The 24,218-nt window shown below is 36.4% G+C and overlaps 1 protein-coding gene across 1 annotated transcript in view; it reads left to right on the top strand.

Annotated features, from left to right (window-relative positions):
- The window catches only part of nek10 (NIMA related kinase 10), a 31,249-nt gene extending 9,133 nt beyond the window's left edge, over positions 1-22,116 (top strand). Inside the window, exons 6-29 of the mRNA XM_023330654.1 lie at positions 7,170-7,394; positions 10,336-10,445; positions 10,812-10,873; positions 10,949-11,020; positions 11,106-11,170; positions 11,619-11,721; positions 11,858-11,986; positions 12,062-12,199; positions 12,280-12,325; positions 12,413-12,534; positions 12,802-12,904; positions 12,988-13,063; positions 14,728-14,857; positions 14,937-15,007; positions 15,087-15,288; positions 15,365-15,452; positions 16,376-16,427; positions 16,557-16,594; positions 16,743-16,843; positions 17,412-17,522; positions 18,593-18,698; positions 18,866-18,909; positions 19,633-19,688; positions 20,859-22,116. Of these exons, the coding sequence (XP_023186422.1) occupies positions 7,170-7,394; positions 10,336-10,445; positions 10,812-10,873; positions 10,949-11,020; positions 11,106-11,170; positions 11,619-11,721; positions 11,858-11,986; positions 12,062-12,199; positions 12,280-12,325; positions 12,413-12,534; positions 12,802-12,904; positions 12,988-13,063; positions 14,728-14,857; positions 14,937-15,007; positions 15,087-15,288; positions 15,365-15,452; positions 16,376-16,427; positions 16,557-16,594; positions 16,743-16,843; positions 17,412-17,522; positions 18,593-18,698; positions 18,866-18,909; positions 19,633-19,688; positions 20,859-20,877 (2,269 nt within the window). The 3' untranslated portion in view covers positions 20,878-22,116. The remainder of the gene's footprint in view (positions 1-7,169; positions 7,395-10,335; positions 10,446-10,811; positions 10,874-10,948; positions 11,021-11,105; positions 11,171-11,618; positions 11,722-11,857; positions 11,987-12,061; positions 12,200-12,279; positions 12,326-12,412; positions 12,535-12,801; positions 12,905-12,987; positions 13,064-14,727; positions 14,858-14,936; positions 15,008-15,086; positions 15,289-15,364; positions 15,453-16,375; positions 16,428-16,556; positions 16,595-16,742; positions 16,844-17,411; positions 17,523-18,592; positions 18,699-18,865; positions 18,910-19,632; positions 19,689-20,858) is intronic.
- The last annotated feature ends 2,102 nt before the right edge of the window (positions 22,117-24,218 follow it).

Genomic DNA, 24,218 nt, shown 5'->3' with positions numbered 1-24,218 from the left:
TGTAACAGTGCTTTGGATGAAAAAGTCAAATAAAGCCAAAAAAGAGCAATTACATGATGTAAAAATATTCAAGGCTTTTATTTTGAAATTTTCAGTATGCTTCATTTCAATGGGCCAACCTAATCCCATGAATAACAGTCATTGGATAAAATCAGTTATATAATGCTCAAAACACAAGTAGTTGATGTAACAATATTCAAGGCTTTTAATTTGAAATTATTATTATGCTCCATTTTAAAGTTCCGAACTAATCCCATGTGTAACAGTGCTTTGGATGAAAAAGTCATATACGGCCAAAAAGAGCAATTACATGATGTAAAAATATTCAAGGCTTTTATTTTGAAATTTTCAGTATGCTTCATTTTAAAGGGCCAAACTAATCCCATGTGTAATAGTCATTGGGTTAAATCAGTTATATAATGCTCAAAACAAAAGTAGTTGATGTAAAAATATTCAAGGCTTTTATTTTGAAATTATTATTATGCTCCATTTGAAAGTTCCGAACTAATCCCATGTGTAACAGTGCTTTGGATGAAAAAGTCATATACGGCCAAAAAGAGCAATTACGTCATGTAAAATATTCAAGGCTTTTATTTTGAAATTTTCAGTATGCTTAATTTTAAAGTTCCAAACTAATCCCATGTGTAACAGTTACTGAGTTAAATCAGTTATATACAGGCCATAGCAGTTCTAAAGGCCAGTTCAGTCCTCCTCTGTTTCAACTGAGTATTCCACTATAGATAGAACTACAGTGATGCGTATTCGTAGTCCTAACCAGCAGCCAATAGCCTCTTGAGATCCGTTGCTATGGCAAATAATGGTCTCAGCAGGTGTGAGCTCTGAGCTCTGAGCGCTCAAACACACAAGTGTGTTTGAGCAAACACACTTTACTGAAAAAAAGCATTGGAAACAAATCCTTCTTGTTCGGGAACCGTAATACATATTCGAAAAGCGTTTTAAGCGTATGACAGTTCAATGTGTCTTCTGCGATAGTCCCGAGATTCATATCTGTACCTCACTCAGAGCATTTACAGTGATGAGAGAAAGAAATGTTGTGCCCAGATATGAACCGAGGTCTGCTGTCACTCTAATTTGAAGAAAAATGAGAAACTTTGGGTCGCTTAGAGGCAAATTGTGGACAAACCGTAACTGGTATCGACGAGCCGTCTTCACTTTCGAAGAGATCACAGACGTATCTACAAAATGAAATTTGAATGGCATTTCTAGGTGAATTTGTGACGACACAGAAAATCCTCAAAAATAGGGTAAAATAGGGTATTTGTAGGATTTTTCCCATTGACTTATAATGGGATTTTTTTCGTAGTTTTTTGCGAATTATGTCGCCACGTTAAGCCCAAATCCCACCAAAAGTAATAGCAATCATGGCGTGAATTTTCTGCACGTTTTGATACCTCATTTGTAGGTGTGCACCCAGCGGTATGAGCCGCATTAACGGTTACGGAAGAAAAATAAATAAAGAGACACTTCTCTCCGACAATAGTAATAGGTTCCTGCCATTTGCATGGCAGGCCCCAACTAGAAAATTTCGGAAGAAATTTAGCCGGGGCCTGCCAAGGCGCGCCCGTGGGGTTCGGGCCCGGCGTCGTCACGCCACAAATCGGCATCGACGCTAAAGAACGCCGCAACGTAATCAATGGCACGCGGAGAACCGCAAGAACGTTAAGCGAGGCGGACGTGCACCATTCAGTACGATTTAAAATTTTTGTCAAGGCTTTTATTTTGGAAGTTTTGTTAAACTTCATTTTAAAGTTCCGAACTAATCCCATGTGTAACAGTGCTTTGGATGAAAAAGTCATACAAAGCCAAAAACAGCAATTGCATGATGTAAAAATATTCAAGGCTTTTATTTTGAAATTTTCAGTATGCTCCATTTTAAAGTTCTGAACGAATCCCATGTGTAACAGTGCTTTGGATAAAAAAGTCACATAAAGCCAAAAAGCGCAATTACCTGATGTAAAAATATGCAAGGCTTTTATTTTGAAATTATTATTATGCTCCATTTTAAAGTTCCGAACTAATCCCATGTGTAACAGTGCTTTGGATGAAAAAGTCACATAAAGCCAAAAAGCGCAATTACCTGATGTAAAAATATTCAAGGCTTTTATTTTGAAATTATTATTATGCTCCATTTTAAAGTTCCGAACAAATCCCATGTGTAACAGTGCTTTGGATGAAAAAGTCATATACGGCCAAAAAGAGCAATTACATGACGTAAAAATATTCAAGGCTTTTATTTTGAAATTTTCAGTATGCTTCATTTCAGAGGGCCAAACTATTCCATTGTGTAACAGTGCTTTGGATAAAAAAGTCACATAAAGCCAAAAAGCGCAATTACCTGATGTAAAAATATTCAAGGCTTTTATTTTGAAATTATTATTATGCTCCATTTTAAAGTTCCGAACTAATCCCATGTGTAACAGTGCTTTGGATGAAAAAGTCACATAAAGCCAAAAAGCGCAATTACCTGATGTAAAAATATTCAAGGCTTTTATTTTGAAATTATTATTATGCTCCATTTTAAAGTTCCGAACAAATCCCATGTGTAACAGTGCTTTGGATGAAAAAGTCATATACGGCCAAAAAGAGCAATTACATGACGTAAAAATATTCAAGGCTTTTATTTTGAAATTTTCAGTATGCTTCATTTCAGAGGGCCAAACTATTCCATTGTGTAACAGTGCTTTGGATAAAAAAGTCACATAAAGCCAAAAAGCGCAATTACCTGATGTAAAAATATGCAAGGCTTTTATTTTGAAATTATTATTATGCTCCATTTTAAAGTTCCGAACTAATCCCATGTGTAACAGTGCTTTGGATGAAAAAGTCACATAAAGCCAAAAAGCGCAATTACCTGATGTAAAAATATTCAAGGCTTTTATTTTGAAATTATTATTATGCTCCATTTTAAAGTTCCGAACAAATCCCATGTGTAACAGTGCTTTGGATGAAAAAGTCATATACGGCCAAAAAGAGCAATTACATGACGTAAAAATATTCAAGGCTTTTATTTTGAAATTTTCAGTATGCTTCATTTCAGAGGGCCAAACTATTCCATTGTGTAACAGTGCTTTGGATAAAAAAGTCACATAAAGCCAAAAAGCGCAATTACGTCATGTAAAATATTCAAGGCTTTTATTTTGAAATTATTATTATGCTCCATTTTAAAGTTCCAAACTAATCCCATGTGTAACATTGCTTTGGATGAAAAAGTCATATACGGCCAATAAGAGCAATTACGTCATGTAAAATATTCAAGGCTTTTATTTTGAAATTATTATTATGCTCCATTTTAAAGTTCCAAACTAATCCCATGTGTAACATTGCTTTGGATGAAAAAGTCATATACGGCCAAAAAGAGCAATTACGTCATGTAAAATATTCAAGGCTTTTATTTTGAAATTTTCAGTATGCTTAATTTTAAAGTTCCAAACTAATCCCATGTGTAACAGTTACTGAGTTCAATCAGTTATATACAGCCCATAGCAGCAGGTAGTTCTAAAGGCCAGTTCTCAGTCCTGATCTGTTTCAACTGAGGATAGATAGAACTACAGCGATGCGTATCTGTAGTCCAAATCAGCAGCCAATAGCCTCTTGAGTTCCGTTGCTATGGTAAATAATGGTCTCAGCAGGTGTGAGCTCTGAGCGCTGAGCTCTCAAACACACAATTGTGTGTTTGAGCAAACACATTTTACTGACAAAAAAGCATTGGAAACAAATCCTTCTTGTTCGGGAACCGTAATACATATTCGAAAAGCGTTTGCAGCGTATGACAGTTCAATGTGTCTTCTGCGATAGTCCCGAGATTCATATCTGTACCTCACTCAGAACATTTACAGCGATGAGAGAAAGAAATGTTGTGCCCAGATCTGAAATTCTATTCAAATACATGGGAGAGAGCCTCAGACAGCCTCAGAAAATCCTGTCGCATGACTTTGCTCTGAAGCACCGTGACAGAAAACCGTACGGTCTAGATAAATTTCGAAAACATTTTACCGGAGCAGACAGGCGTATCAATGTCAGGACCGATTTTGATACTAATCGTGCGATATTTGTGGGCGTGATGGCGATTTCAAAAATGATTTGGGTTGAAAAAGTTGTCTTCATCTCTCACTCTAAGCAGCCAGAAACGCACTCTAACTTGAGCAAAAATGAGAAACTTTGGGTCGCTTAGAGGCAAATTGTGGACAAACCGTAACTGGTATCGACGAGCCGTCTTCACTTTCGAAGAGATCACAGACGTATCTACAAAATGAAATTTGAATGGCATTTCTAGGTGAATTTGTGACGACACAGCAAATCCTCAAAAATAGGGTATTTCTAGGATTTTTCCCATTGAGTTATAATGGGGTTTTTTTCGCAGTTTTTTGCGAATTATGTCGCCACGTTAAGCCCAAATCCCACCAAAAATAATAGCTCCAATGGCGTGAATTTTCTGCACGTTTTGATACCTCATTTGTAGGTGTGCACCCAGCGGTACGAGCCGCATTAACGGTTACGGAAGAAAAATAAAGAATTATAATAATATTAAAGAGACGCTTGTTGGGTGTAGAGTAATAGGTTCCTGCCATTGCTTTGCATGGCAGGCCCCAATAATAACTAGAAAATTTCGGAAGAAATTTAGCCGGGGCCTGCCGAGGCGCGCCCGGGGGGCATGGGCCCGGCGTCGTCACGCCAGAAATCGGCGTCGACGCCAAAGGACGCCGCGACGCGATCAGCGGCACGCGGAGAACCGCAAGAACGTCGAGCGAGGCGGACGCGCACCGTTCGGTACGATTTAAAATGTTGTCGAGGCTTTTATTTTGGAAGTTTTGTTAAACTTCATTTCAAAGGGCCAAACTAATCCCATGCGTAATAGTCCTTGGGTTAAAATAGTTATATAATGCTCAAAACGCAAGTAGCTGATGTAAAAATATTCAAGGCTTTTATTTTGAAATTTTCAGTATGCTTCATTTTAAAGTTCTGAACTAATACCACGTGTAAGAGTGCTTTGGATGAAAAAGTCAAATAAAGCCAAAAAGAGCAATTACGTCATGTAAAAATCTTCAAGGCTTTTATTTTGAAATTTTCAGTATGCTTCATTTCAAAGGGACAAACTAATTCCATGTGTAACAGTGCTTTGGATGAAAAAGTCAAATAAAGCCAAAAAGAGCAATTACGTCATGTAAAAATATTCAAGGCTTTTATTTTGAAATTTTCAGTATGCTTCATTTTAAAGTTCCGAACTAATACCACGTGTAACAGTGCTTTGGATGAAAAAGTCAAATAAAGCCAAAAAGAGCAATTACGTCATGTAAAAATATTCAAGGCTTTTATTTTGACATTTTCAGTATGCTTCATTTCAAAGGGCCAAACTAATACCATGTGTAACAGTGCTTTGGATGAAAAAGTCACATAAAGCCAAAAACAGCAATTACCTGATTTAAAAATATTCAAGGCTTTTATTTTGAAATTTTCATTACGCTTCATTTTAAAGTTCTGAACTAATACCATGTGTAACAGTGCTTTGGATGAAAAAGTCAAATAAAGCCAAAAAAGAGCAATTACATGATGTAAAAATATTCAAGGCTTTTATTTTGAAATTTTCAGTATGCTTCATTTCAATGGGCCAACCTAATCCCATGAATAACAGTCATTGGATAAAATCAGTTATATAATGCTCAAAACACAAGTAGTTGATGTAACAATATTCAAGGCTTTTAATTTGAAATTATTATTATGCTCCATTTTAAAGTTCCGAACTAATCCCATGTGTAACAGTGCTTTGGATGAAAAAGTCATATACGGCCAAAAAGAGCAATTACATGATGTAAAAATATTCAAGGCTTTTATTTTGAAATTTTCAGTATGCTTCATTTTAAAGGGCCAAACTAATCCCATGTGTAATAGTCATTGGGTTAAATCAGTTATATAATGCTCAAAACAAAAGTAGTTGATGTAAAAATATTCAAGGCTTTTATTTTGAAATTATTATTATGCTCCATTTGAAAGTTCCGAACTAATCCCATGTGTAACAGTGCTTTGGATGAAAAAGTCATATACGGCCAAAAAGAGCAATTACGTCATGTAAAATATTCAAGGCTTTTATTTTGAAATTTTCAGTATGCTTAATTTTAAAGTTCCAAACTAATCCCATGTGTAACAGTTACTGAGTTAAATCAGTTATATACAGCCCATAGCAGTTCTAAAGGCCAGTTCAGTCCTCCTCTGTTTCAACTGAGTATTCCACTATAGATAGAACTACAGTGATGCGTATTCGTAGTCCTAACCAGCAGCCAATAGCCTCTTGAGATCCGTTGCTATGGCAAATAATGGTCTCAGCAGGTGTGAGCTCTGAGCTCTGAGCGCTCAAACACACAAGTGTGTTTGAGCAAACACACTTTACTGAAAAAAAGCATTGGAAACAAATCCTTCTTGTTCGGGAACCGTAATACATATTCGAAAAGCGTTTTAAGCGTATGACAGTTCAATGTGTCTTCTGCGATAGTCCCGAGATTCATATCTGTACCTCACTCAGAGCATTTACAGTGATGAGAGAAAGAAATGTTGTGCCCAGATATGAACCGAGGTCTGCTGTCACTCTAATTTGAAGAAAAATGAGAAACTTTGGGTCGCTTAGAGGCAAATTGTGGACAAACCGTAACTGGTATCGACGAGCCGTCTTCACTTTCGAAGAGATCACAGACGTATCTACAAAATGAAATTTGAATGGCATTTCTAGGTGAATTTGTGACGACACAGAAAATCCTCAAAAATAGGGTAAAATAGGGTATTTCTAGGATTTTTCCCATTGACTTATAATGGGATTTTTTTCGTAGTTTTTTGCGAATTATGTCGCCACGTTAAGCCCAAATCCCACCAAAAGTAATAGCAATCATGGCGTGAATTTTCTGCACGTTTTGATACCTCATTTGTAGGTGTGCACCCAGCGGTATGAGCCGCATTAACGGTTACGGAAGAAAAATAAATAAAGAGACACTTCTCTCCGACAATAGTAATAGGTTCCTGCCATTTGCATGGCAGGCCCCAATAAAGAAACTTTTCTTGGGAGAATAGCAATAGGTTCCTGCCATTGCTTTGCATGGCAGGCCCCAATAAAAGCTCTAACAGCCTCATGATCCACATGAAGTTAAGCGTTGTGTTTCCTGCAGACTGAGTGCTGAGCTGCTGAGGCTCCTGTCTTCAGTGCAACATGTGAGGGTCCAGCTGAAGGAGCTGGAGGGAGTACCGGTGCTGCTGAGCCTCCTGCACAGCAGGAACCTGAAGCTGCTGTGGAGCGTCACCTGGGTCCTGGTCCAGCTGTGTGAGGATCCAGACTCCAGGGCTGAGATCCGGAGCTGGGGGGGCGCGCAGCAGCTCCTCCGTCTGCTCAACGTGTAAGTCTTACAAGTTTGTAAGATGGATTTTACTGTGATCTTTTGTGTTTAAGTTTGGACAATTACAGCGAAAGGTTATTGTTGGAACCACGGAACGTTTTCTTTACATTTTGGTTTGCAGCAGAAAAACTAATGTAAGGAATATCAACACGTACTACGCTTACTCTATGCTGTTTTTCTTTCATGAAGTACAGTACTATCTGTATTAAATCTAGAAGAATTAAACACAAACACCCTGTGTGGGTCTTACTGTTGACAAGAAAACAATACTTCTTAACTTTGTGTAAATAGTCTGTTTGTTGTTGTTGTTTTTCATGAACATGCGCATCTTTTAAACATTTCCTGTCACTTTAAATCCAATTAAGCTGCTGCTGGCCACGCCTCCCAACTCAACGTTTACCCTCACATGTAAAAATGGCTGCCAACAGATGTGCAGTTATACAACTGTACATCTTTGAAAAGCAGGAGTAGAGCCTCCTGCACAACCAACAAGTACACAGCAAGTGGTTTGTAAACGGTAAATAAGCAATAAAGTTATTGTCTTTTCTAGCAGCCATTTTACAGCGCACACAACGGTAAAACCAGCTGACCAAACGTGCTGGAGCTCAGTATGGGTTGCTAGGTAACGGGCTGGGCTTCACTGGGGTTACTTGGGAAGGGCACAATGCCCACATGGAAAGTAACTTAACAGGAGATTTTTGAAACAGCTAATTTTCCAGACACCAAAAAACATTAACTTATTCCCCAAAAATGACTGTGTGTTTTTTGTTAAGTGCTTGGGTTGTTTACAGAAGCAGTAGAGACCCAAATGGAAGCACAAAATGTGTAAAATGTGAATTTTGGGCAATAAGTCCTCTTTGATAACTGCACATCATTTTCTCGTGTTCTAAATTTATCCTTACTGTTTTGCACCTTATTCTTGTTTTTATATTTTTTACGTTTGAGTGAGTTTTTATGCCCCCTCTTACCTTAACTTGCTGCTGTGACGTCTGAATTTTCCCACTGTGGGTCAGTGAGGGACATTTATGATCTATTTTCTATTCTGTTTTATCCTGGAATGTCTGTTGCTTAAAGTGTGGTTTGGTCTAACCAGCCCTCAGTATTCCAATTAAAGTCCCAGAAGTATTTAGCAAACTCCACATGTTTATGGCTGTGGTAAAACAATGTAAAAAGCATTTTCCTGCCGTCACGGCCACGACCAGATAGCGTGTACATGCCACGGATAGCATGAAATGGCTTCTATGGAGATTCAGTGATCTCACTCTTTGCTGCTGTTTGATGGCAGTGAGCTCCTGACTTTAACTTTACCGTCCTTCTCACTGTGTGAGGACAGATAATCACAGGTCCTTGTCTAGCCTCGTTTTTCACAGTATCTTAAATTTAATTATTACCCTGACTGTAGATATGGTCAAGTTTAAAAGGAAAATATTAGACAAAATTCACATTTTGCATGTTTTTGTACTTCCATTTGGGTTTATACAACTTCCAAAAACAGCTCAAGTGCAAAAAAAAAAAAAAAAACACCCAGCCATTTTTTGGCTCTAAATTAAAGTTTTTTTTGTCTGTGGAGAATAAGCCATTTCAAAAACCTTTGGGATGTAATGTCACAAATCAGTAGGCGCTGCGCCGTTACCTAACAACCCAAGAAAATTTCCAGCACATTTGGTCAGCTGGTTTTACCGCTTCATGTGTTGTACAATGGCTTCTGGAAAAGACAAGAGTTTTGTTGTTAACTTTCCATCCAGGAACCACTTGCTGCATTCTTGTTGGTTGTGCAGGAGGCTTCACTTCTATTTTTCAATGATCTACAGTTGTACAACTGATTGCAGCCATTTTCACGTGTGAGTGTAAATGTTGAGTTGGGAGACGTGGCCAGCAGTTTATTTGGATTTAAAGTGACAGGAGGCCCTAAAACAGCTTATAATGAAATGATTTCAAAATAGGCAGAACTGAGCAGAACTGAAATCTTATCTAAAAATGAATTTGTGCAAAACAAAGTTTGTAAAAATTGTACACCTATCCTAACCTGTTCAAGGAACAACAATAGGTGCTATGTATTGAGTTGTTTTCAATGTTTGGTTATTCTGTGTTCCTTTGTCTCTTTGTTTGATTTAATCAGACTCAGTGATTCACATGTAGTATATTTATTTCTTGTGTCTAGTTATTCCTTGTTGCTCTAGTTTAATTATGTTATTCTTTAGTTTTAGATTAATTTCCTAGTCCTTATGTCCTCTCCCTCGCCCCCTGTGTCATTTTCTCTCTTTCTCCCCTCACACCTGCAACCTGTTAGCTCGTCAGCTCAGGTTTTTTGTTCCAGCATTCATCCTCACAGTATTTAACCCCTTCTCTTCCTCACACTCATCACTAGCCCCTCTGGTTATTTTCCCCCTAATTCTTCCCATGGCATTTTTCTTGACTTCATGGTTTTTGTTCTGCTCTGGCTCCCTGTGCTCCTATGCAAGTTTTTTTTTGTCATTTACCTGCTCCTGTCTGCATTTTATTCCTTCCTCAAACTCACACATCATGACACCAGGTCACCTTTAAGTAAGCAGGTATTTACAGCCCTTTCCCAACCTGTAAAGATAAACAAATATCTGTTACTAAAGACATGTTCAAACTGTTTTAGTTTTTTTATTCTGATTAATCAAATTAAAGGTTATATTTTCTAGAGAATATTCAGTCCAAGATTATGCTACTGCAGTAAAAGATGATTTTCTTCAAAAACTTTTTAAATAATTGATAAAGTAATACATAAAAACTAGAAATATTACCAATAATACCAAACGTAAAACACTGGAAAATATTGGACTACAACTTAAAATGGCTGCTAGAATTGGAAAACATGTTACTGATTGTCTATTTGTTAAAGCTGAAGCCTTAAGTAGTGTAATTAAGTTTGTTTGTTTTTATCTTGGTGGTAAAATAACTCTCTTAATGACAGGCAGCACTCCTCTGACCGCTCCAGCACGGAGATGCTTCCCGCTCCCAGCAGCGCCGCCGAGGAGTTTGGACCACATGAGGAGCTGCAGAATGCTGTGGCTCTGCAGTCCGGTTAGCATTCACTCTGTGCAGAAAATACGCTCTACCATCGTGTTAAAATTCACCAAGGACAGCAGTGGGCAGAAAATAATGTGAAAATCATGTAAAATGTTTGCTCTTGCTCGCTACGGTACTGTAAGGATAATCAGGAGAGAGAAATCTTATCAGGAGCTGAGAATGTAAACAGATATTTCCTGAGACGTTTAGACTGGATCAAGAGTTTTACAGAACGGTTCTACATTTTAAATAATGTTCAAAAACATTATTTGTGTTCAAAGATGCTCACATCTGCACATGTCTGCACATGTCCTGTGATTGTAAGTGTCGCTGTCGGAGTTTTATTAAGCAATCTGGGTTTGTTTTTGGTTCTTGTTTCAGCGTGCTGTACAGCTCTGACTGAGCTGAGTCTGGACGACACGTCTGCTCACCACATCGTACAAGTAAACAGCTCTTAGTTATAAAGCACAACATTAATTTAAGCTTTGCCTCAATAAACTGTACTTTTCTTTTATTAGGAAAATGGTATCTACATAATTGCAAACCTAATTTTGCTAAAAGGTTCTGGACCGAAGGTCACGTCTTTACAGGTATCAGCTTCATATCAAAGTAAGGAGTACTGCAGCTGCAGGTTTGTTGTTCAGTAAATTAAATGTTAATATTTTGTTTTGGCAGTGCTACGCTTTCCGAGCGCTGCGATTTCTCTTCAGCCCTGAAAGAAACAGGTTTATTTTTAAAAGGTAATGCCTCTGTGACCTTCATAGTCAAGTTTTGTTTTCAGGCTTTCATTTTGCATTTTGGTTTCTTTGTTTCAAATGTTATTTTCTGTTTCTGGTGAACTTTACTTTTGGGTTTTAAACATAAAACTTTAATCCTGATGATTTTTTTTTCTTTTTTTTTTTGTTTCTTATGCAGACATCTGCTCTGTTTGAAGCATGTTTTTTTAGTATGTTACTGATTATGTATCAGTAAAATATTTTATTTTTTATTACTAATCCAGTTTTATTTTTCTACAATGCAAGTTTGAATTTATTTTTTTTGTATATTTTGCTGCACTGTTTGTGTTATCAGCCTTTTAAGCCTCTACATGGGAAAAACCTTATTAAAATCTTCAAACCTCTTCTTTAAATTTGATATTTACCAGAGATGGATGACCCCAGCTGTTCTGTAACCTTTCATTCCTCTCAGGCTCTTTCCCACAGACCTCTTTGAGTCGTTTATTGACGTTGGACATTATGTCAGAGACCTCACAGCTTACGAGGAGCTACAAACCAAAGTGTCGCTCTACACTGTAAGACAGAGAAATATTAGTTTGTTGTACTGGAATTGGATTTTATTACCTTTTAATACATAAAATATAACTTTTCTCATTCATTTTTCAAACCTGGTAAAATAATAAATGTATTTTTATTTTTATTTTAATGGAGGAAGAGGAACTGAGTTGTCTGAGAGAGAATATTGAGTCCCTGAACCAGAACCGACCGCCGCTCAGAGTAATCGGTGGCTACTCCATATTGGATCACCTGGGCTCTGGAGCATTTGGAAGTGTCTTTAAAGTAAAACAAACATGCAGAAAACTAACATAATGTTCTGTTTATGTTCAATTTCAGCTCATACACTCTTATTGACAGGTCCAAAAGCAGACCGGTCAGAACTTCCTGGCTCTGAAGGAGGTGAACCTGCACAACCCGGTGTTTGGCAAAGACAAGAAGTCCAGAGACAGCAACGTGGAAAAGATCATCTTTGAGCTTACAGTCATCAGAGAACAGGCACAGCTCCCATCCTGCTCAACATTTCTGCATATATTTATTTAATATGTGGCCATAATTTATTTCTTCCCTTTTTCTAGATGACACACCCCAACATAGTTAAATATTACAAGACATTTTTGGAAGGTGATCACAGTACCTCCCATTTTCACACATTGGGGATTGTTTTAATTCAAACCGTTGAAAAAAGCCAAACATGCTCTCTGCTTGTAGACGACAAGCTTTACATCGTAATGGAGCTGATCGAAGGCGTGCCACTGGCTGAACATTTCAACTCTCTGAGGGACAAGCAACAAAAATTCACTGAAGACAGAATCTGGAACATTTTCATCCAGGTAAAACTTTTCAATTTACCGTTTTAGTTACATACTGAGAAACGCATCCATGAAGATCTGGAAGGCTTCACTGGTTAGGTAGAAGAAAACTCAGTTCAAGGAGACCAGGAGGGAAGAAACCATATTAATTGGAAAAAGCAAAATTTGGGAATGAGAGGATAAGTTACAGATGGTCGAAAGAGTATTAGGAAGAAAATTAAAATAATAAAATTACAGAATTATCCTAATCTCAGATGAAATTTTTGAATCTGTTTGGTTTTCTCTCAGATGTGCCTGGCGTTGAGGTACCTGCACAAGGAGAAGAGGATAGTTCACCGTGACCTTTCACCCAGTAACATCATGCTGGGAGAGAACAATAAAGTCACCATCAGTGAGTCTGAACAGGCGCCACTTCCTCCTTCCTGTTCTCTCTTGTTCGGAGGGTTAAACCTTCATATTTCCCTCTGCTTGAAGCTGACTTTGGGCTCGCCAAGCAGAAACAGGAGAACAGTGAGCTGACATCAGTGGTCGGCACCATCCTTTACTCATGGTGAGAAACTTTAACCAAAAGATTCAGCAAATTTCAGTCAAAATGGATCTGCTGCTGCTGCTGCTGATGGTAGATTATGGAGGATAAATATAGTAATTTTACTGTCTCAATGTGTTCAATATTAGCAGTTTAATCTGGAATATCGCCCCTCTTTCTACCAACGTGTTTGGCACCAATTAAACAAAATTGGTGCCAAACGTTTGTGTTTGTACTGCCATCATTTTGAAGATATTTATAAATGTTTCCAAAAATCATCAAAGGTCAACCAGCCAGTCCACATTTACAAAATGTTGTCAATCAACTATGGGTGGGGAAAATTTTAATTTGTGTTATCATTTTTGAAATGTAAAAGAAAGTTTCTAAAGGACATCAGAGAATAAAATTGATATGAATGAATTGCGTTACGTTGGTGCTGGTTTGTCCAGCACAGTTTATTGACATTTGCATTTAATTCACGTTTACAAAGTCAAATTTGTTTGACTTTGTAAACGTGAGGTAGCTGGTTGACCTTCAATGACCTCTGGAAACATTTATTAAGTGAAGATGTTAAAAGGAACCCATTATGAAATTTCACATTTTTGTATTTGGATCTCAACTGCTTTTAGAAACAGCCCAAACACTTTAAATAAAACACCCAGCTGTGTTTTTAAAAAATATTAAGTTGATACCTTTTGGTGTCTGGAAAATGAGCCGTTACCTAGCAGCCCTTTCTAAGTCCAGGCTGTTACCTAGCAACCCCAGTGGAGCTCTGCCGGTTACGTAAGAACACAGGCGTAGCTCCAGCATATTTGGTCAGCTGGTTTTACTGCTGTATGCACTGCTGGAAAAGATAAGTGATTTGTTAACTTACCAACCAGACACCACTTGCTACATTCTTGTTGGTTGTGCAGGAGGCTCTACTTTTGTTTTTCAAAAATGTCTAGTTGTATAATTGTGCATCTGCTTGCAGCCATTTTCGTGAGTGTTAAAGTAGAGTTTGGGGGCGTGGTCAGCAGCGGCTTATTTGGATTTAAAATGATATGACGCCTTAAAACAGCTCATTCTGAAAGGAGATCATAACGGCAAGAACTAACCAAATTAAAATCTCGTTATCTGAAAATGATTTTGTGCATAAAAATGTAAAGAACATGTTTTGTACAGACCTAAAGTCACCTGTTAGACCAGTGGTTCCCAAAGGTTTTCTTCTGGGCCCCCCCAGTGGTACCAAAAGATTTTCTGTGCCCCCTATGGATTACAATAAAATCCCCCCAAAAAGAAAAAAAAAATAAACTGGGCGCACACATCGTTCAGCCAGACATAAACCTAAACACATATTTTGTTTTCAAACTCCACTGAAGTTTATTTCACACTTCAGGTTGCAACAAAACTACAAACCATCTTTACAGTGAAACACTTTTGTGTAACTGCTTTTTGTTTTTTTTCATTCATCCATACCGCTTCCCGCGGCCCCCCTGCAATGGCACTGCGGCCCCCCTGAGTGGGTGCCCCACACTTTGGGAACCACTGTGTTAGAGGAAGTACAACAGGTCACCTTTAATAGTGAGAATCTTTTAGTATCTTTTAGTAAACTCTGTCTGGAAACCTGAAGAGCCTCTAGTGATTTAAAATGAGATTTTTAGCTAGGAAGTATCTTTTCTGAGTTTGTGCTCATGTGTTGTTGACAGTCCAGAGGTGGTGCAGAACAAGCCGTATGGGGATAAAGCCGACATCTGGGCTTTGGGCTGCATCTTGTACCAGATGGCAACTTTACAACCACCGTTCTACAGCAGCAACATGTTGTCACTGGCCAGCATGGTAACACAAACAGACCAAATGAATTTACCTCATATTTATTCCCTCAGACTTATGTTTTGCTCTTGTTCTGAACTGACAGATCGTTGAAGGAGTCTATGAGCCGGTTGAAGAGGGAGCGTTTTCAGACAGACTCACAGATATGATCCGATGGTGAGACTTCAGCGCAGACCTTGACATGTTGCTGCTAATTTGGATTAGCATTTCAGTATTTTATCTGCTAATCCGTCAGGTGTTTGAGTTCGGACCCAGAGCAACGGCCGGACATCGTAGCCGTCAGCTCCAGGATCTCTGACCTCATGATGAAGCTGATGGACGGACTCTACATCTCCCAGAATGCACTGCAGCGCAGGGCTGATAAAGACAGGAGACGAACACAGAAGTATTTTTTGGAAAAGCAACAGAGCAGGAATAACTTCTGCCACTCAGACATGGTAAACCTGGACTCTAGGGTTTTTGAACACTTTGCTTTGTGTAGCGCTCCAGCGTTTATATAATTTTTTAATGCAGGAAAGGCGGCTGACAGAGACTGAATGTGTGGCTCCGAGCTCCTCTGCAGTCTGCAGTTCTGGTGACGCCATGCGGGCAAACTGGCAAGGTGAAGCACAAACACAGATTAGATGTAACTGGGAAATCTGGGAGTAGTGATGAACTCTGACCTGAACCTTCAGAGCGAGCCACATAGAGACGGTTACAAAGTCGGCCTTCTATCACCTGAACAACATTTCCAGGATTAGACGACTAATGTCTCAGCAAGATCTGGAGCACATGCATCAAACTCGAGGGCCGAGGGCCAAATGTGGCCTCCGCAGCTTTTTATGTGGCCCTCTAGACTTCAAATTACATCAATAAGTCCCTCCAGTTTTTCACAAAATTCACAAAAAATCACTTTTTTTCAGATTTTTACTGCAAATTTTTCTCAAAATTGACCATAAAAAGTGACTGCTGCCTCAGTCTTACTTCATGTCAAGTTATAGCCATTGATCAATATGGCAGATAATAAAAAGTCACATTTAACATCATACATTTGCACAAATATCACAAAAATTCCTTACACATATTTCTAAATTAGCACAACAAAATCTGTGATTTTGATTGCAAAAATACCACAAAAACAATCACAAAACCCTGCGCAGACCGATCAGTGTGAAAAGAAGTGTTACTTAATTTTAAGAATCTCTTACTGAATGCTGAAACAAACAGTTATTTATTGATATTTTAACTGTTTAATGGGTTAACTGTTTCTAAAAATATTCTACAAAAATCAGACTATTTTGTTTATCTCAATGAAATATTCTTTAGTTTATTATTGAACAGATCAAATGGAAAAAGGCACAAAAACTTTTTTTTTTTTAAATATAAAAATGTTGTGACCCATGTTCTTTCAATTTAACGATTTAAGTTTGGACACCACTGATGTGGGGTGAAGGAGACATTTATCGTCTTTATTTTTGAGTTAACATTTGGCTCTTTGGTTGAGTTCATGTGGATTTTATTTAACAACCTTTGTTTTATGTTCAGCTCCAGACTTGGAGCCCGTGCTTTGTGCCACACCGGATCAGATTGTGGCCTGGTAGGTGAAAACAGACACATATTTTTTTAACATTAATTTACATTTCCACCCCGGCCTCCTCTGGTCAGAGAGGAACTGGTGTCGATATTAATCTGCTGAACTGCTTCTCTCACTTCCTCTTTTTCTCAGTGGGGATTTTACTGCTTCCAAGATAAAATCAACACCAGGTACCATTTCAACATCTGCTTTTCAATAACGTTATGACACAAAATAGAGAAGCCGTCTTCAATGCACACATTTTACACGTTGTGTGACCTCTCTGATATAAAATGTGAATTTTCTCAGCCAGGATGAATTGTTTTCTTCTCGCCTCAGGGTCTGTAGGGATCTGTGTCTCTCAGAGGAAACTGCGGCAGATCGACGATCCCATCCAACGGCTGCTGGTTCAGCTGCACAAAATCATCTTCATCACTCAAGTACTGTCATTTTTAAGTTTATTTTAAAAAATAAAATGTTTATTTATTTTAAGTAAATTTTATTTTTAAAATGTGTTCTTATTTAAAAAGTTTTTATTTTATTTATTAAAATAAATATAATTTATTCTAAAAGTGATTTTTGTTTTACAATAAATTTGTATTCATTTTTTTATTTCCTTTTATTTAAATTTTTTGTAATTATTATTTATTTATTTTTTTTAAATAAATAGAATTAATTTTAAAATATATATTTTTTATTTTTAAAATAAAAATGAAAAAACATTTTTTTTTAAATCTTATTTTTAAATTGAAACACTTTTACATTTATTTTTACATAGGCATTTTTTTAAGTTGTTTTTTTTTTTACATTTTTATATTTAAAAAATTAATAAATTTTTTAAAATATATATATATATTTTTTTAATTTTAAAATAAATAAAAAAATAACTTAAAAATCAAGAGCTTGAGTCAAATAAATTATACATATGCTTTCTTTAAATCCATGTTTGTCCTGACATTATTTTCCGGCAGCAGTTTCAACATTTTTCCGGATGTGATTAATTTCCAGCTTCCTCCAGCTCCGAACTACAACATCAAACGGCGACTTGTTGAACGATTCAAAAAGTCTCTCTTCCACCTCGGCAGTGATCCGTACAACCTAAAAGTGGAGCTCAGAAAGGTCAGAAAGCTTTTGTTTCCACCGAGCAGCACTCAAACAAAACAAGTTATTTTACTGAGCAGCTGTTAATAATACATGAACTTTACAATACGTTGAGTAGGCTGAAGAAGCGCTTCATAACCCGCTTGAATTTTAATTTATATATTTGGAACTGGGCCTGTTTTTCTTTGGATGTTGTTAAAATTTCCTGCACAAATCAGTAAAATTTTAATTATATGAAAATAAAACACTATATCCCTAAAGTAACTCAGTTTTTATCAGTTTTATCTGAAGCAAATTACCAAACTAAGAATCAGGGCTTGTATGGATGCTTGAAATCCTTGAGAATGCTTGAAATCCTTGAGAATGCTTCAAGTAGGTGTTTAAGAGTTTTTGGAAAGTCATTGAAAGTGCTTGATATTCAAACTGCACAGTTTTGTAATAAAGTGCAATCGAACGTTTGGTTATAAAAAACGTTATTTTACAGTTGAAACCAGATATTTTCAGGCACCTAATAAAAGACATGCAAACATTTTACTCACTGCAGCTTAAAGTTAAATCAAACTAAACTTTTATTGTTTTAGGTTAGTTAAAATTACCAAAATTGTTTAGATTTGCTAAATACCAGAAGACGTAGCGAGAACATTCTTTTGAGATTTTTTAGTAACTTCTTTTGTATATTGTGTGTAAATTTAAATTTGAGCAGGAAGGATTTCTACCTTAACACAATTTGTTTGGATTGTTTCAATATAATCAATATTTACCATTCCTAATATCTTAGATTCATCTGTGTAATTGAAATAAAAGTTTTTATATTTTATACGGTGACGTTATTTAAATTGAGGGAAATGATAATTTAGTTTTGTTGTCAGAGCAGTCAGATGTTTGGGAGGCATTTCAAAACATAAAATAATATATTTTACTTTACATCTACAATAGAATGTAGAATAACATTACAAGATATTATTTATAACAGTAATGACTTATATTATCTAATAGTGAATTGAAACTGCAGTGCTGGAAAAGTTTGAAAACTTACCTTGACGATGCTTGAGTTTTACTGGATGTGTGTTGTTCTTTTTGGGCCTCAGCTGGTCCAGGCTTCATCAGAACTGGTGGAGATGAACTCAACCAGTTTGGACTGGCAGCATGTGGTGCAGCTCCTCCGAGGGGAACGCCTCACTGCAGACACTTCAGGTAGATTCATCCCCCTGCAATAAAACAGAGTCACTCCTGCAGGAATCCAAAACAAACAGATCCGTTTCTGTCTCAGCCAGATTTTATCTCTTTATGTTTTCAAAATAGATTTTTTTCAATTGTTCTGAAGTTTATTAAAAAGTTAATTGCCTTGTTTATTGTGGCAGGTGATGAGAGTCTCAGAGATGGAGTTACATATCAGCAGATGCAGGTCAGTTTCTCCAGAGTAATGGTGAAGTTTGTTTATTTTTTAGACTTAATTTAACTTTTTGTTTCTTTTATCAAAACCTTGACGGTTCTGCTGACTGGTTACTGAATGGCTTAGCACCACAACACATTAAAGAACAAAAACCAAACATGGAGAAGCAGCATTCAGCTTCTATACTCCACAGATCTGGAACAAACTTCCAGAAAACTGCAAAACAGCTGAAAGTGCCTTTAAATCTAGACTGAAAATGTACAAACAAAATGTAATGTTTGCTACTGGTTTTCTCAGGTTGGTGCCTGTATGTTGTTTTTATAACTGTTTATTTTCGTGTTTTCATGATGTAAAGCTCTTTGAACTGCCTTGTTGCTGAAATGTGCTATACAAACAAACTTGATGGATTGATACAACTATGTCAGGTAAAAGTCTACATAGTCTCTTGTCCTAAACTTAAAAACTAAGTTGTAAGTTGACTCTAACTTTCCTTTACTCCAAGCAGTTATAATAGTTGGACTGAAGTTCCCAAAATGGCCCAAAAAAGCAAATAAATCAGAAACACATTGACTGAGTGCTCTAATTTTTCAGCTGTAAACTGGTATTATTGTTTTATTATGTGTAACAACTCTATTTACACCTAGCAAATCAAGTATTATAAAGTTTATTTTAGCTGTAGTTGTGCTGGCTGTGCAGTCGCCTGCAGTGAAAGGATCTTCTGCTCTTCCTCTTCAGGAAATCATGGAGGAGCTTTTAGAGGAGAACAGCTACTACCAAGCAACAAGCAACAGGTGAAAATGTTAAAATTTTTACAAATACAAGACAAAACAAACATGAAAAATCAATTATTGTCCAACCAAAATCCTGATGCGTTTCATTTAAATCATATCTATCCAATTTTTTTTTTTATTTTGCCAATCTTGAATTAGTACATGTTGTGTGTTTCTTCTGTGTTTTTGGACTAAAGGTGAGATTACTTAGAATCAGTTAAACTAAATTTAAAGGGGATCTATTGTGCAAAATTGAATTTTTTTTGTTTTTGTTCGTCCATTTGGGTTTTTACTGCTTCTAAAAACAACCTTAAAAGAATCCACTTAGCCTAAGTTAATGCTCTTTGGAGTCGATTTTAGAAACCTCCCAGTTGTTAAGTTACATTCCACAGGGATTGAGCCGTTACCTAGCAACCCCATCAAAGTCCAGGCCGTTACCTAGCAACCCAAGCTGAACTCCAGCACGTTTGGTTTAACCGTTTCACGCTGCTGGAAAGGACAAGTGTTTTGTTTGACTTACTATTCAGAAACCACTTGCTGCATTCTTGTTGGTTGTGCAGGAGGCTCCACTTCTGCTTTTCACAGATCCACAATGGTATAATTGCACATCAGTTTGCAACCATTTTTACATGCAAGTGAAAAAAAAAATCAATGTTTCACTTTTAACGAGACATTTTCCCTCATTATAGTAAGGAATCTGCCAGTGGAACTAGAACTTTTTAATATTGAGGAATTACTACAACTTAGATCAAAATTACTTGGTAAAATTTGGTGTTTTTGAAGTGTATCAACTTACTAGACCTCTCAGGTTCTGGGGATGCAGAGCAGAACCAGAACCAAACAGGAAGAAGCAGCATTCAGCTTCTATGCACCACAAATCTGGAACAAACTTCCAGAAAACTGAAAATCAGCCGAAACACTGACTTCCTTTAAATCCAGACTAAAATCTGACTTGTTCATAGGGTTCCTTTCAAGTAGTAGTAACTTGAACATAATTAATCCTGGTCTTAATTCTAATATTTGATAACAATGATTCGTGATAATTTAGAGAAAATGTTTGCTGTTCTCAACAGAATAATTTACTGTGTTGTTTCTAATCATGTGAAGCACTTTGAACTACCTTGTTGCTGAAAACTGCTCTGTAAATAAACTTGGCTTGTCCTCCTTTAATTTGGTCCGTTTGAATCTTAGGGCCAAAGAAGGGAACTGACAGCCGCCTGCTTCCACCTGGCCAGACGTCTGATCATGGCGCCGCGACGACATCATCATCATCAGCAGGACGTGTAAACACACGCATGAGCACATGCAAAGACGAAAACAACATCCTGACATTCAGAAGAAGAAGAATGGTGTGCATTAATGACAGGAGGGGTTTTTAACTACGTTCAGCTTTGACTCTCTGAGGATCCTGCGGTTTTATAAATTTGGATGGAAACTCAAATGTGACAAAAATGTAACGTGCAAAGAAAAATTACTGGGGCATTTCTAAAAGATATTTATCTTTAAAATTATTTGCACTTTCATCACATCTACAGAGTAAAGAAGCTAAAGTTAAATTAAATTAACTTATTTTAATATGCAGCGCTCTGAAACAGTTTTCCACCCTTGGACTTTTCCACATTTTGGCAGCCTTCTACCGTAAATGTAAAAATATTTAACTTGAATTTTATGTGATTGACCAAAACATATCAAAAGGTTTTATTTCAGGATTTCCATCCATTTTGTCATTAACTCTGACTCCTGCTATGGAAAAGCAACACCACAGCATGATGCTGCCACCACCTCTCTGCTGTGATCAGGGTTAGTGTTTTTGCCGTTTGTAATTTTACTTCCATTTTCCAATAATGATCTACTTTGTGTTAATCTGTCACATGAAATAGCACTAAAATAGCGTTTTGGTTTGTAATGTAGGAAAATGTGAAAAACATGGAGCGGTGAGAAGATAAAACTTTAACTATTTATATTTAAACTCTGTAGTAGTGCAGCATTTATAATCACCGCAGCGGAAACATTCATTTCACCCCCACATGTTGTTTGTCTGTATAAAAGTGAATGTAAAAATAATTTAACCTTTGCTGAAACGTCTTTCTGTATAAATGTTAAACTTCTGCGTTTTGTTTCAGTTGAAACTCTGAGCTGCAGATTTAACCGTTTTAGCTCATCGCTGCATGTGACAGCAAACACTTTTTACCTTCAACCCACAGTTTCCTCCTCCTATATCTGTCAAAGGGCTGATAAGAGCTTTCACTTTGACTGAGCACATCTCACTGTCTGACTGCAGGTGAACGTAAAAACCAGATCACATGGGGCTTTTTTGTACATTATAAATGCCTTGCAAGTAAATTATCTATGCAGAATGAAAAAATGTAATGTATAGAGCATTTAAATATAACATTTCTTATGCACTTTGATTTAAAAAACTATTCTGTATTCATCTGCTTTCGGGTTATAAAAGCTGATCAACATAAACGACTTCTTTCATGTCATTTTGTTCACCTATATAATTCTGATTTAAGGCATTTAGTAGTTTTAAGGTCAGATTTATTAAATAATGTCCGTTCTTTGTGTTTCCACAGCAGTTATGGCTTAATATAAAAGACTGAAGCAAAACTAAACTTGAAAAGAAATCACTTTAAAATAAAACAAGAAAACATATTTACAATGTTTGTTTTTAACCTGGTGGCTGCATAAAGTTAACTGTATATTTTTAAGAAAAGAAAGAAAGAAACTGGCTTGTTAATATTGTGAAATGCGGAGCAGCAACTCTACTTTAGGACTTAATTTAATGTTAACAGATCAGTGGGCGCAAAGTGAGCAGTCTCCTACTGAACCAACAGGGGGCGCTGCAGTCCACCTTAATAAAGGAAAGTGACGTGAAACTTGAACTCCTGCAGTGAAGAACATTTTTTAAAAACGATGGCAAAGTTCAATATACAAAAACATATATAGACAAAGAAAACCAGTGAATGTTTAATGATTCCATAAATGAAATTTTACAAATGAAAAATGATCATATGTACAAACAGTTTTCACACTGCGCTGGTTTGTAGCAGAAACTTAAAAAGAGGAAAGTAAAAACTAAATGTTGGAAAATATTGGCACATTAATGGCAGGCACATGTGAGTTTTTTTTACGATGCTTATATCCAATAACTTCTAATTCATATCATTATTTCTGATTCTCCAAAATGAACGTTTTTAATTTCAGACCGACTTTTCCTTCTTCTAATTAATACAACAATTTTCAAGTTTACTAAAATGTTGGTTTTTTTATGTTCTTTAGTTATGTTTGCACAAACACAGTGTAGTAAAAACAAGCAGCTCAGACTGACAAGAACATTAATTTTGTAGTTAAAACTGGAAACAGGAAATAAAAATAGAGGATGTAAATTAGTGCAACAAAGGCTACAAAATCATTTTATGGTTCATATGTTTAATCCTGAAAAAAAACAAGCAAAAAATATTTCCAGCAACAAAAATTAATAATGATAGTAATCTATATTTAGATAATTTCATTCATGAAGTCTAAGATATATGTATTTTATATTTAGCTTAACATGGTGATAAATGTTTCATTTTGCTGGAGCGCACTCAGCAAAACTGATAACAAAACAAGCTCATACGTTACTACGTCTTTTCACACGTACAGTGGATATAAAAAGTGTAAAACACCTTTATTAAACCGTCATGTTTTCACAAAGGAAAAATAACAGAATCTCAAGAAATCATCTACATTTTCAGCATGTAAATGTAAATATGTGGTGTCAGCTGTGTGTGTGCCAGTCTGCCCTTCAATAACCACGTTTAAAGATTAAAAAGAAGAGAAAAGTTTACTAAATGTTTAATCTACGGTCCTTTATTAATGATTCCCCATTATAGGTTTTCTTTTCTTCAGATTACACTTTTGTCTTTGTTAAATGTTGGGCCAAAGTTTTGCAACTACCACAAAAGCTTTTCCTGACCAATTACAATGCAGCACATTTGTAAAATACTACAACTGTGGATACAAGCATGAATATTTCTGTTAAATTTCTTTTAAATTTCCCATGAGCCACTTCACCTTCAGGATGATGGCCATTTCTCAAGATGGCCGCCGCTGTTGAGGCTTTAAAACCAGTTATTGCCATAAAATGTGATCCATTTTCACCACTTGGATGAACTTTATCACATCATATGTTTTCGATTTCAGTCATCCTAAATTTAAAATGATTATATGAAGCAAAATCAGACAAAGAGTGAAACAGAACTAGCTGTTAGCGATGAAGATGTGACAGAAACAATTGTCTTAATGGTTGATGTTAGCTTCTGCTAAGTTTTGTTTTTGTGGACTAGCATTAGCTTGTATTTATGTATGAAATGTAGCAATATAGCATTAGCAGAGCAAAATATTTTGATGTGTTTAGTGGTTTAGCATTAGCTTGTGCTAATTTTTTCATATATTTTTCATATATATTTCAATTTAGAGTTAGCATGCGCACATTTTTATGTATTTAAAAATTCACACATGCTATTTTTAAATAGCAATTTTCTATAACCTTTGTGTAGTTAAACT

Source organism: Xiphophorus maculatus, chromosome 3, assembly GCF_002775205.1.
Source record: "Xiphophorus maculatus strain JP 163 A chromosome 3, X_maculatus-5.0-male, whole genome shotgun sequence".
NCBI classification, from domain to species: Eukaryota; Metazoa; Chordata; class Actinopteri; order Cyprinodontiformes; family Poeciliidae; genus Xiphophorus; species Xiphophorus maculatus.
Note: the sequence above shows the minus strand (reverse complement) of the source record. Positions and strands in the feature narration are given on the sequence as shown.